The sequence below is a fragment of the Manis pentadactyla genome, chromosome 6, assembly GCF_030020395.1.
Source record: "Manis pentadactyla isolate mManPen7 chromosome 6, mManPen7.hap1, whole genome shotgun sequence".
Classification (NCBI taxonomy): Eukaryota; Metazoa; Chordata; class Mammalia; order Pholidota; family Manidae; genus Manis; species Manis pentadactyla.
This window is the reverse complement of record NC_080024.1, coordinates 18,314,397-18,325,892: the sequence shown is the minus strand read 5'-3', so window position 1 is coordinate 18,325,892 and position 11,496 is coordinate 18,314,397. Positions and strand designations below refer to the sequence as shown.

The 11,496-nt window shown below is 51.6% G+C and overlaps 1 protein-coding gene across 15 annotated transcripts in view; it reads right to left on the bottom strand.

The window, feature by feature from the left end:
- TNS1 (tensin 1) overlaps window positions 1–11,496 on the bottom strand; it is a 223,415-nt gene that overhangs the window by 6,101 nt on the left and 205,818 nt on the right. For all 15 annotated transcript variants that reach the window (XM_036915898.2, XM_036915949.2, XM_036915957.2 and 12 more), the window contains 9 exons: window positions 10,247–11,328; window positions 7,458–7,544; window positions 6,596–6,727; window positions 6,124–6,216; window positions 5,344–5,421; window positions 3,512–3,583; window positions 3,101–3,269; window positions 2,430–2,498; window positions 1,924–1,956 (listed from right to left, as the gene is read on the bottom strand). In XM_036915898.2, coding sequence (XP_036771793.2) covers window positions 1,924–1,956; window positions 2,430–2,498; window positions 3,101–3,269; window positions 3,512–3,583; window positions 5,344–5,421; window positions 6,124–6,216; window positions 6,596–6,727; window positions 7,458–7,544; window positions 10,247–11,328 — 1,815 coding nt within the window. The remainder of the gene's footprint in view (window positions 1–1,923; window positions 1,957–2,429; window positions 2,499–3,100; window positions 3,270–3,511; window positions 3,584–5,343; window positions 5,422–6,123; window positions 6,217–6,595; window positions 6,728–7,457; window positions 7,545–10,246; window positions 11,329–11,496) is intronic.

The window sequence follows — 11,496 nt, the reverse complement described above, 5'->3', positions numbered from 1 at the left end:
AGCGAGTGCTTCTTTAAATTTGGGGCCTGAGGTGCCTTTTGCACTTCACCTTAGTCTGGGCCCCCAGCCCAGTCTCCCCAGCCTCTGCCTTGTCCAACAAGGCCCTGTCAGCAGGAAGCTCAGCACAAAACCAGCTCCTGAATGAGGAGAAAGATTTCCAGGCCTGGGAGCAGCACACTTCTGCCCCTGACCCATCCCTGCCTTGCAGGGTCTGGGGGTGTGCGAGCATGAAGCTCTGGCCTGCCTGGCCGGGGTCAGGGACGCAGAGGCCCTAACGACCCTAATGAACCCACAAGAAGGCTGTGGTGGCTGCGAGCCAAGCTTGGAGGTCGCTGGTCACCCAGGTCCTTCCTCCAACTGGGCTGCTCACTCACGTGACGTCAGGGAGCTTGCAGACTGGTGGTTGCGCCTGAAATCATCCCCGTCCCCTTGAAATTGTGCCTCTCCTACCCCCACACCCATTTCTACCTGTCCAAATGGTACTGTCTTTTAATTCCCATTTTAAAATTCTAATTGTAAGTATAAGTTCTTTCCCAAAACCTTCCCAAGTCTCTCCCTGCCTTGATGCCCTCTCCTTTATTACACCCACAGATGTGTGGGTCATACTGTCTCCATGTGTCTCATTCAGCTGCGGTTTTCAGGTTTTCACTAACTTTCCTTTCCTATCTTACAAGAAGTCCGATTATATAAAGGGAAAAGCAGTTTATCGCTATAAATGAATCAATTCAACAGCCTAACATTTACCTATTATAAAGTCCATCAGTGAGAAAAACGGGGCTGTTTGGATGAACCTGACAAAGTGAAATGTGGACTTAGAGTGACGGTCATATGTTAGCTTCAGTACCCAGTTTATTCCTGTACAGCTGACCCTTGAAGAACACCGGTTTGAACTGCACAAATCCACTTACATGTGGATTTTTTTCAATAAATACATTGGAAAATTTTTTGGAGATTTGTAACAATTTAAAGAAAACATGTTCTTTTCCCTAGCTTATTATTATAAGAATACAGTAGATAATACATATAACATACAAAATGTATGTTAATCAACTGCTTATGTTATTGGTAAGGCTTCCAGTCAACAACAGGTTATCAGCTGTTAAGTTTTCAGGGAGTCAAAGTTATACATGGATTTTCAATGGAACAGGGGCTTGGTGCCTTTAACCCCTGGGTTGTTCAAGGGCCAGCTGCACTTTGTTTCAGTTTATGATACTGAGAAAACTCCGATTCATCCTGACAAATAACTGCAATAGTAATAGTTCAGTTGCAACCTGAGGGTCCCAGGGTCCCTTGGAACATAGTTTGAAAATCACTGAAGCATGTTTGTGTTGTTTATGTACTTGTCTCATCCATTATGCCAACGTCAGGCCTCCTGAGGGCAGAGTCAGCCTCCTGGTCATCTGAATACTCCAGGGCTGAGCTCCCTGGAGGCATGTAGGACATGCTGAATGGATGGAAGACTCAGCCAAAGGGTCCTAGGGCCATTCCCGGACTTCAGACTTCCTGGGCTCCTGCACTGTGATGAGGAAGTCTAGCCCAGCCACAAGAGTCATGGAAGCCTACCCAAAGGGCAAGCATCAGGGAAGCCAGGATTTGGGCAGAAAAGATCATTCAACATCTCCTGCCCCACTGCCACCACCTCCAATAAACTCTCAGCTTCCCATCCATTTCCTCAGGTTCCTGGTGGTCCTGGGACAGGGGAGGTGGCAAGACTGGAGGCTGAGCCTTTGGCCTTGAGGCAGAAAAGGGCAACAAAGGCCTGGCTGCCTGGTCAAGCATTTTCCTGAAGCTAAGTGACCACAGCACAGAGGCCCTTGCTGCCCTTTGCCAGCCCTTGGTCCCAGATCCTAAACCTGCCCTTGCTCACCCTCCCCTAGGAACACAAAGACCAGCCAGCTGGGGCAGGGGAGCAGCCACACTTACTTGGCAGGGGCACCTCCCTCCATCTTCATCCACCTGTGCAGAGAGAGAAATGTCAGCGCAAACCACTGTTCCTTCTCCTCAGAGCCCAGCCCTGTGTGTGCCCAGACCATCTGGGGCAAGGTGAAGGGGCCCCCATTCCAGGGGGTGGGAGCCTCCAAAAATCACACAGTGGGGGGCATTCAAGGTGGAGAGAACACTGTGGCCTGCCTCCCAAAGCGTCTTCCCCAGTGTGAAGAGGAGAAGCGGATTCAAGGTCGGGACATGGCAGAGAGGGTGGAAGTGGGCATGCGAGGCCCTGGGAGGGGCCCCACATTTGAGAATTTGAGATGGGAGAAACTCAAAAAGACGCCCAACACAATTACTCACAGCCCCACAGACACAGACAGATTATCAGGTTGAAACAAATACATGCATACACACACACACACACACACACACACACACACACACACACACTTCAGTGTTCTAGAGATGGGTGGCAGAGAAGGTGTCTACAACAGACTTACTTTCTCTCCTGGGGATCCAGGTCACAGAAGGTGACAGTGTTGAGGGGGTAGTGCCGTCTGAAGAAGAGCCTGGGGCACAGACATTGGATAAACACAATGAGTGCTGAAGTGACCACTCTTTCCCACCTGCCACCAACAAGTCAGGCCACCATCTGTGGCTGCCATGGGTTCACACAACCTCTCCCTTGTGACAAGACAGCCTGGGTTTCTCAGACTGGGGACATAAGCGATGCACAGGGACAGATAGATGTGTCATAGAAACACGTCCCAAATACTACAGGCTAGGAAAAGAAGGAAGAAATTGGAATTAGTGATGAGAAATGTGGGACCCTGAAGAAGGAAGGAAAAGGGCTGGGGAGAGAGCCTGCGAGGAAGGGCTCTTCTCTGCAGAGCAGGCACTTTGACCAGTTGCATTTGTAGCTGATTAAAGCTGTATGCCAGTTTATGTGTGGATGCCAATGCAGGCAGGCATGTTTGCAGAAGGACGGATGCATGGATGGATGGATGGATGGATGGATGGATGGATGGACGGATGGACAGACAGATAGGTAGGAGATCAGTAGGTAGATGTGTATGCAAGGGATGAATCAATTGGTAAGTGGATGGGTAAGTGATGGATGGATAGGTCACAGGGGGAGAGCCCAACACAGAAGCAGGTAGAAGAGCCTTACTTTCTCTGGTTGTCAGTCAGTGTAATTCCCTGGGCAGAAACTTTGAAGTGAACAATGGTGGCAGCTGGTGTGGGGTCAGCAGCCAACGTCTCAGAAGTGGCTTTGGAGATGGCCTGGGGCCCAGTGAGTGACTCCATGTCCACAGAGTTGACGAAGAGCACATTGCAGGCTGGAAGAAACACACCCAAAGAGCAGTCATGGGGGCTGGGGTGGGTGGGGATGATACCCCAGGTCAACTCTTCAGGTAGCAGATGAATTTTTTACCAGCCCAGGCCAAGGCATCTGCACACAGAAATGCGGGCGGCCCAGAGACATTTGGATTGGGAAGAAACATCAGCCTGCGTCTGCAGGAGGGGACAAGCAGGGAGGAAGGAAGGCTTGGGTGGGGTTCCAATCTGGGTGGCCACTCACCTGCCCCTTGTTTCAGCAGGTCGGTGGTTGAGTTGGCAGGGCCTGAGCTATCTTTTGATTCATCTGTGGGGTCTGAAACAAAAATTTAATTCAGCTGGTAATTAAAATCTAGAGCTGGAAAGAAGCATGAGTTTGGCTGGGCCTCAGGCAAGCTCTGCTAATTCTTTGTGCAACAGATACTGCTTTTCATAACAGGCCTGGCAGTCGGCACGTGTGTTCCTTTTGAATGTTCCATGGTTTCTCTGAGTATTCAGCACTGGAGTCCAACAGAGCTAGGCTCAGACCCTCAGCCCAGGACCTGCCAAGTATCTATAAAAGGAGGTAATGCTGACAGTCCCCTCTTGGCTGGGTTTGGCGGATGCTCCATGAGTAGTGCTGCCCAGCACTTGGCTTAAAGCAAACCCTCAAGTGGCAACCGATGTCGCTGTTTTCCACTTACCAATAAATGGCCAAATTCATTAAACCATTAATGCAGCACAACTCTAATTTCAATATTAATAAGGATTGAGTATTTTTTCTACCAGTGTTTCCCAGACTTTGATGTGCAGACTTGTCAAAACAGATTGCTGGTCTCCGCCCAGGGTTTCTGATCAGGCAGGGCTTGGAAATATTTGCAGTCTTTACAAGTTTCCAAGGATGCTGAAGCTCCTGTCTGGCAGTCATACTTTGAGAACCGCTAGTTATACAATGGGAACATCAAACAGTTCTGTAATTGCTGAACTACTTTTGTAAATTTGATAGAAATATGATTTAATTAGTGTCTAAATTGTGTGGTTAATAATGCTATCTAAGTTGCATCTGAAGTTTTAAGCTAATAATGTCGGTCAATTATCATTAATAATTCAGTGAATTGAATTGAGTACATAGAAGTTGTCAGATAATATTGGAGGTTTTATGTGTGGACATAGCCCCAGGAGCTCCAAAAGGGGTGAAGAAATCCCAGAAACACTTCTGAATATCCCCTTATTGAACAGAGAGGCTGGGGAGAAGTCACCCAGCTTCCGGTTCCTAGACTTCAAGCAGGACCGAGCGTGTGCCCCTCGTGCGGGCCCTGTGGACTTGGGGCTGAGTAATAGAAGTCTGTGCCGTGAAGAGTCTTGGGTGTCCACGCACCGTCCTCCACGGCTGAGACACCTCTCTGAGAGACCTAAAATCTCCTTCACCAGTCCTGGTGTCTCACTTGATTTTCACCAGATGTCCAAAGGCTCTTTGGCTCCATTCACACTTCCCACAAGCAAAAGAGGGCTGGCTGTTCCCTGTCGGCTCTATGTCCCCAGTCAGGAAACACACTCAGAGCCACACAGACAAGAAACTACAAGGACATCTTGGCCCCCCCTTTCCTTCCCACACAGGCAGAGCCCAGCCACCTCTTCATCCAAGAGGTCCCTGACAATGTTCTCTCTCCTCTCCATTCAAACCAGCCTCCCCCACCTGGATGCCCCCAGGCCCTAAACTCCTTTGCCCATTCTCTGGGCCCTGCCCACTGATGCCATCTCACGCTCCAGACACGATCCTCGTGGCGACCATCTCCTACTTCTACGGCCCCCTATGGGATGAGGCTTATTCTAAAGACTCAAGTATGAATTTCTTAAAGCCTCCAGAGAATTTGGCAAGCCAGTTATGTGTATTCCTGGAGTTAAGTGATTTAATGAACTTTTCTTTCTTTTCTAATAGAATTGTTTAAAAGGAGAGTGGTTTTCGGTTTCCCCAGACTGGCAAAATGACCCGTGCCCCCCGGCCCTGGCCCATGTTCTGGGGCAGCTGGCAGGGCCGAGACACGAAGGAGGCCAGCTGAAGGACACGCATGAGAGCGAGGAGTCTCGCGTTCCTACCTCGGTTTGGAATGACCAGCTTACAGGGCAGAGCCAGCGGGATGACAGAGTGCTGGTAGACCAGGGCCGAGAGCGAGCCTGCAGGGAGGGACACAGAACGTCAGCGGCAGCACTTCTGAGGGCAGCCAGACCCCGCCCCAGCCATAACCTTCTGCTTGCTTATTACCTCTCCCTCATCCCACCAACACAGCTGGAAATGTACTTGCTCTTTGTCAGCAAGATCCACGGGAGAAGATTGCAAGGGCTCATTCTAGCAGTTACATGGTCACCTAACAACTTTCCTCGATAGAAACTGCCTCCCAACATCCGTGCTAAGTCCCTCCAGCTGCTAGGCCCCTCTTGGGACAGTGCAGCTAAAATGTCGGGGAATCGTGGGATTAAATCCCAGCTCAGTCACTTATCAACTGTGTGTTCTTGGGTAAGTCTAACTTCTGCGAGTTTCCTCCCACATAAAAGACCTGCCATGCAGGACTGTGCTGAGACCAGAAGTACTCTCAGGTACCTTGACAGTGACTTTTACACAGTAGGTGGACAGAAAAGGCAGCGATTGTTATAGTTGTTATTCAAAAGATGATGACAATGTGTCTCGGTGGGGCAGGACAAATATAGAAAGGAATGTGACAAAGAGGGAAGCAGCCACAGCACAGAGGAAGGAAAGCCACCAGTCATTTTCTCTGCTGCGTCTATGGCAAGGGGGACTGGAGGACCTGCAGTGGTGGAAGCTGGACAGGCCTGAGACCATGCCGCAGCCTGTGGACACGGAGGTGGGGGGCAGCTCACCGAAGTTCGGCTCATTGGGGCACCCCTTGAGCTTGACTCCTCTGGGGCCCGTCTCTATCAGGAAATGCCTCACCAGCTCATGGGTCATGTCCCCTGGGATGAAGAGAAAGAAATGAAGATCATCACCCTCGCAGCACCCTCCGCACCTCCCAGCAGCGCCTCATCACTTCTCCCGCGTCTGTGGTGTGATGGGGGAAAGGCTTGTAGAGATAAGGTAGCCAGAACGCTGGACGGAAGAGACGGCCGCCCCATCCCCCCTCTAGGAAACACAGTCAGGAGTCCCAGCAATCTTGTTTCTCTGTTCTCTGACTCCAACCATCACCAAGCCCAAGCCTTACTCTTCTGAAGAGTCTAACTTGGCAGGGACAGCTCCCTGGAGAATCAGAGAACCTTCTAGCCCCCCAGGGTCTACAGAGACTATACAGATTGGATCACTGGGTCCTGAGGCCCCACTTGGGAAGACAAGTGTTACCTTTTTTATTCTGCTGCATGATAGTCGGAGGAGGAGAAGACACCTTCATGGCCAGCCCGTATGCTCCTCGGAAGGAGTGGCTGTCACGGATGATGAAGGACCCTGGCTCCTGGTCCTTTAGGAGTGCAATGGCTGGATTGGGAATAGATGAGGAGAGGAGAGACAAATAAGAAATGATGACACTGATTTACTTACATCTCATCAGGCCTAGGGAACTAATTCATCCTTTCTTAGACGAAATGAGATTTTTGCAAGTCAGAAGTGAAACCCCCCTAAGGGCCCTCCTATATACTAGAGTTGGCCAACTTTTTCTGTAAATTACCAGGTGGTAAATATTTCAGGCTTTGCAGTCCATGTAGTCTCTACTGCCACTGTCAACTCTGCCACTGCAGAACAAAAGCAGCCACAGACAGCACGTAAATGAATAAATACGGCTGTGCTGCAATAAAACTGTTTTTATGTAAACACTCTACAGTCACCACACCCCTCTTACACCCACACCGACTTTCCTGGGAGCCTACAGTGACTCTCATCTCCAGGCCCACAATCCCAACTTTGTTTTTTCTGTAAAATGTACAAAATGCTCCCACATGATGCAGGTGGACACCTACGGTTTCCTATTATCTTAGCCAGCCTCTTATTTGCCCTGGAAAACCAAGACTTTGCTGCTGGTAAGGATGAGTCAGAGGTCTATAGCCACTGCTTGTGTGCCCCCAATACCTCCCCATCTGACCTTGGTCCCAGCCCCCCTCTGTGACCACCACCAGTTTGCTTATATTCCTTGCCCAGGGAAGACACAGGGTCAGCAGCCAGCTGTGACCTCTGATGGGCCACAGGGCCTTCAGCACCACCCAGCACTCACCCTGCTCTCTGGAGATCTCAGGCTTGTACCAATACTTGGAAGTGTCCTGGACAAACTTCACTTTAGCCCGTGTCTCGGGGCTGTTGTCTAAAGGAGAAGGAGAGGGAAAGAAGTTATTGTGGGTTAAATCATGTCCCCCAGAAAGGGAGACCTAATGATAGAGTCCTAATCCTGGGTACCTGGGAATGTGACCTTGTTTGGGAATGGGGCCTTTGCAGATATCATCAGGTTAGGATGAAGTTGTGCTGGATGAGAGTGGGTCCCAATCCAGTATGACTGGTGCCCTTACCACAAGAGAGAAGGAGACAGAGAGACATATGGGGAGAGTGATATGCAAAGAGGGGGGCAGAAACTGGGGTGATGTGTCCACAAGCCAAGGGACGCCAAGGGCTGCCAGCAACCACGAGAAGCTAAAAGAACAGCCTGGAGCAGATGTTCCCTCAGAGCCTCCAGAAGGGACCAACCTTGCCAACACCTTGATTTTGGACTTCTGACCTCCATTGCTGGGAGAGAATAACTTTGTTATATAAGTTGTCCTAGGAAACTAACACAGAAAGCCAGTCTCCTCAAACATCATCAGAGCGTTGCTCGAAGGCACACAAGCAGCTTTCCCCACCTTCCCCTGTCTCCTGCCCACCATCGGGGCTGTGCAGCTGCTCCCCCACTGAAGAGCCTGCCACAGCATTCTCCCTGAGCCACAAACAGCCCTTCCTCCACCCCATCTCCCCTTTCTCAGAGGACTCAGACTAAACCCTTCCTGGAGCTTCTCTCCCACAGTCGAAGCCCCCACCTTCTAGCCTCATTCGCAACAGGTGAATCTCCCAACTTTATTACAACACCCTTGAGAATGAGGGCAGAAAGATGATTTTCTATCTACAAAGCCCGCGTTCTGCATTGCAAAAAAATCACTTCCCCCCTGGGACAAATAGAGGATGAGATTTAGTATTTAGTACTAGTATTAAGTCTAGGATTTAGAGATCATTGTGTCACGTAGCCCACTTCTCTGGCAAATGATCCCTCCCCCCAGACCCTTTGCAAACCAGAGATGCTTTCATAGAACATTAGGTCCTTAACTGCTTAACTTTATAGAAGGAGGAAAGTGAAGTTCAAAGAGGGGGTGTGACCTGCCGAAGTCACACAGACGGGTAACAGAAAGGCTCCTGAAAGACCTTCCCAGGTAAGAGGACACAGCAACCAGGTCAGTACCAGCTATGTCTTATCTCCTTCTCTGGGTATTAGGCTGTGCAGCCTCACTCTCCAGGCTTTTCCTTTAACTTTTGCTGTCAAAGAAAACAAAAGGGGCATAGGGGAAGAAGGAAAAAGGAATATTCCAATTCTGTGTGTTTTCTCTCCTTTTTTCAGAAGAGAAGGAGCTGCACTATGCTGTAAAGTTCAGGGCACAGACCGGAGAATTTCAACTAGTCATGCTCTTCAGGGCTTTGGGATTGGCCTCTGGAGGACAGCAAGGGGTAGGTCAGCTCCCTTTCCTGGCAGCTGTGCACGGAGCTGGGCCCATGGGCTATGCAACTGCTGTAAACTGCCATTCTCTGCTCCGAAGCCCTGGGCCCTGCTGCTGCCGGGGTCTGCCTAATGAGCTGTCAGGGGCGGCTGCAGCCCCACGTGCCTTCCTGTGTTGACTCCAGTGGCTATTTTAAGCAGGGAAGATGGTGGGAAACAGGAAATGCCCCAACTACTAGAAGTCCTGCATCCTCCAAGAAGAGGGTCTGGGAACCAGATGTCTCTGATGGGCAGCAGGAAGCAGGGGTGTGCAAGGTCACTGTAGGTGCCCCTGCTGTCAATGGCAGGCTCAGGGCAGGACCTAGGAGTGACAGTCTGAGGAGCTGGGCAGCTGGGGCCCATCCCAGGCTGCCTGAAACACCCTAAATCTTCCTTGAATGCCCCAGGGATCCAGGGCCCCTCTGTAAACAGTTAGGTTCCAGGAATGGCTGAGAAGCTGCAGATCAGCAGCAGCCTTGACCTTTGTTTATAGATAATGAGCCCTCCAAGTAGAGGCAAAACTACCAAGGTCTGGTGATGAGTGTGTAAACCTGCACAGGCTTCAATGAAGCCTGCTCAGTAGAGAGCAGACTCCAGTGAAAATGCCCACCCTGGGCCTTGGCCCAGATCACATATGGCTGCTGGATCTGTTACCAAGTGACACGTGCACAGGAGGGATCACAAGGTATAAACTAAGTGCTGTGGGATGGCGAAAGGTCCAGGTTTGGAAGGCATGCTCCCTGCGTTATGCTAAATCACAGTAGCTCTCCAGATATGGAAACACGGTAAGACAATTCCCGTAACACTTTGCAAGCACTAGTGTCAGGGTAGTATGGGCTTGGATTGGAAGCCATTTATTAACTGCATAATCCTGGACAAGTGACTAATCCTCTCAGGCTCAGTTTGCTCCTGTGTAAAATGGGGATAATAATACCTACTTTGCTAGGTGGTCATGAGGGTTAGGAGACAGCACTTGGCCAATTCTGGCACACAGCATGTGCTGAACAAATGGTAACGGTGACGACAACGATGATAATCTTAACGGCAATGCATCATTATTATTTTCATTACTGTGGTCATCACCACTGCCGCCGCAGCTGCCACAACCATAGCGCATTTACTTTGAGGGCACCTCCAGAACCCATTATACAGATAAGAAAACTGAGGCCAATGAGTCAGTGATTCGTCCAAGGTTGTCTGCCAAGGAGCTGTCAGAACAGAGACTGGTGCAGATGTGTAAACTGGTGGACTTATCTGTCAGCAGGAAAGGTGGAAGTGGAAACCAGGCCCACCTGGCATGGAGTACTTGGAGAAGTCAGGCAGAGTGTGAGAGAAGGACACGGTGCTGCCCCCGCTGGGACTGGACATGCCGCTGGCAACAGGTGAGGAGGACACCTTCCCATTGATGGTGGCGTAGTTGGGGAGGCTGCCCACTCGGTCTCCCACGGACATCCTCCGCTTCTCTGGCAAGGCTGGCGTTGGGCTCCCTTGCCGGAAGGCTGCTGAATCCGGAGATGGGGAGGTGGCGGGGCTGCTCAGGCCGGGGTAGTAGGCAGGGGACACAGGGAAAGAGGGCGTGGAAGGAGCCTGGTAGCCAGAGGCACTGCTCTGCCTGGACAGCGTGGGTCTCCGGTCTTCAGGAGTAGAGTAGCCACCGTAGGGCACATGCCGGTCCAAGCTGGGGCTGCCAGGAACCCCCGCTCCTGACCCACCCAGGTGACGGCCCGTGCTGGGGCTTCCGGGGCTTGCTATTGCACTGCCATGGAGACCAGAGGCCAGGTTGCCTTGGTGGGCCCCAGCGTGCCGGCCCAGGCTGGGGCTCCCTGGAGTGGTGGCCACATTGCTGTGGAGGCCTGAGACCTGGTGAGCCCCAGCGTGCCGGCCCAGGCTGGGGCTTCCTGGAGCGGTCACTGTACTGCTCTGGGGAGTGGAGACCATGTTACCATGGAAACCAGTTCCTGGTGGACCCACCGGCTGGCGGTGGCTCAGACTGGGACTGCCAGGGGCAGTCATGCCGGGGGCAGTCATGCCGGGGTTGACGGCCCGGCGGCCAAAGCCAGGACTAGGGGGCGTGTTGGTGCCCACTGTCCTGTGGCGTGCCTGAGGGCTCCCAGGCACTGCGTGGACACCGGCCACACTGAACTGAGGCCGGGCCTGGCTTTCCGGGGAGCTGAACTGCTGAAGTGAGTAGTCGGGGCCGCTGTAACTACCACCCACAGCAGGGAGAGGAGAAGAGCTCTGGTAGTTTCTCTGAGCCGAAGGACTGGGCTGGCCCAGGCTGCCGGAGCGGAAGCCAGAATCCAGCAAAGGCTGGGTAGGTGTCCGGGGGCCCTGGTCGCTGCTCTCTCCTGATGGGAAACTCCCCACTGAAGTGCTAGAGAGAGAGGGGGCAGGTTGAGAGGTCAGCAGATGGCATTTAATGAAGGACAGGCTTTCAGAGCGTTCAGCCCTCCCTTGCTCCACTCATCACAAGAGCTCCACTGGCATGTGCTGGATGTCAGGGCTTTTATACGTCACCCTGTGGAATCCTCAGAAGAGACTG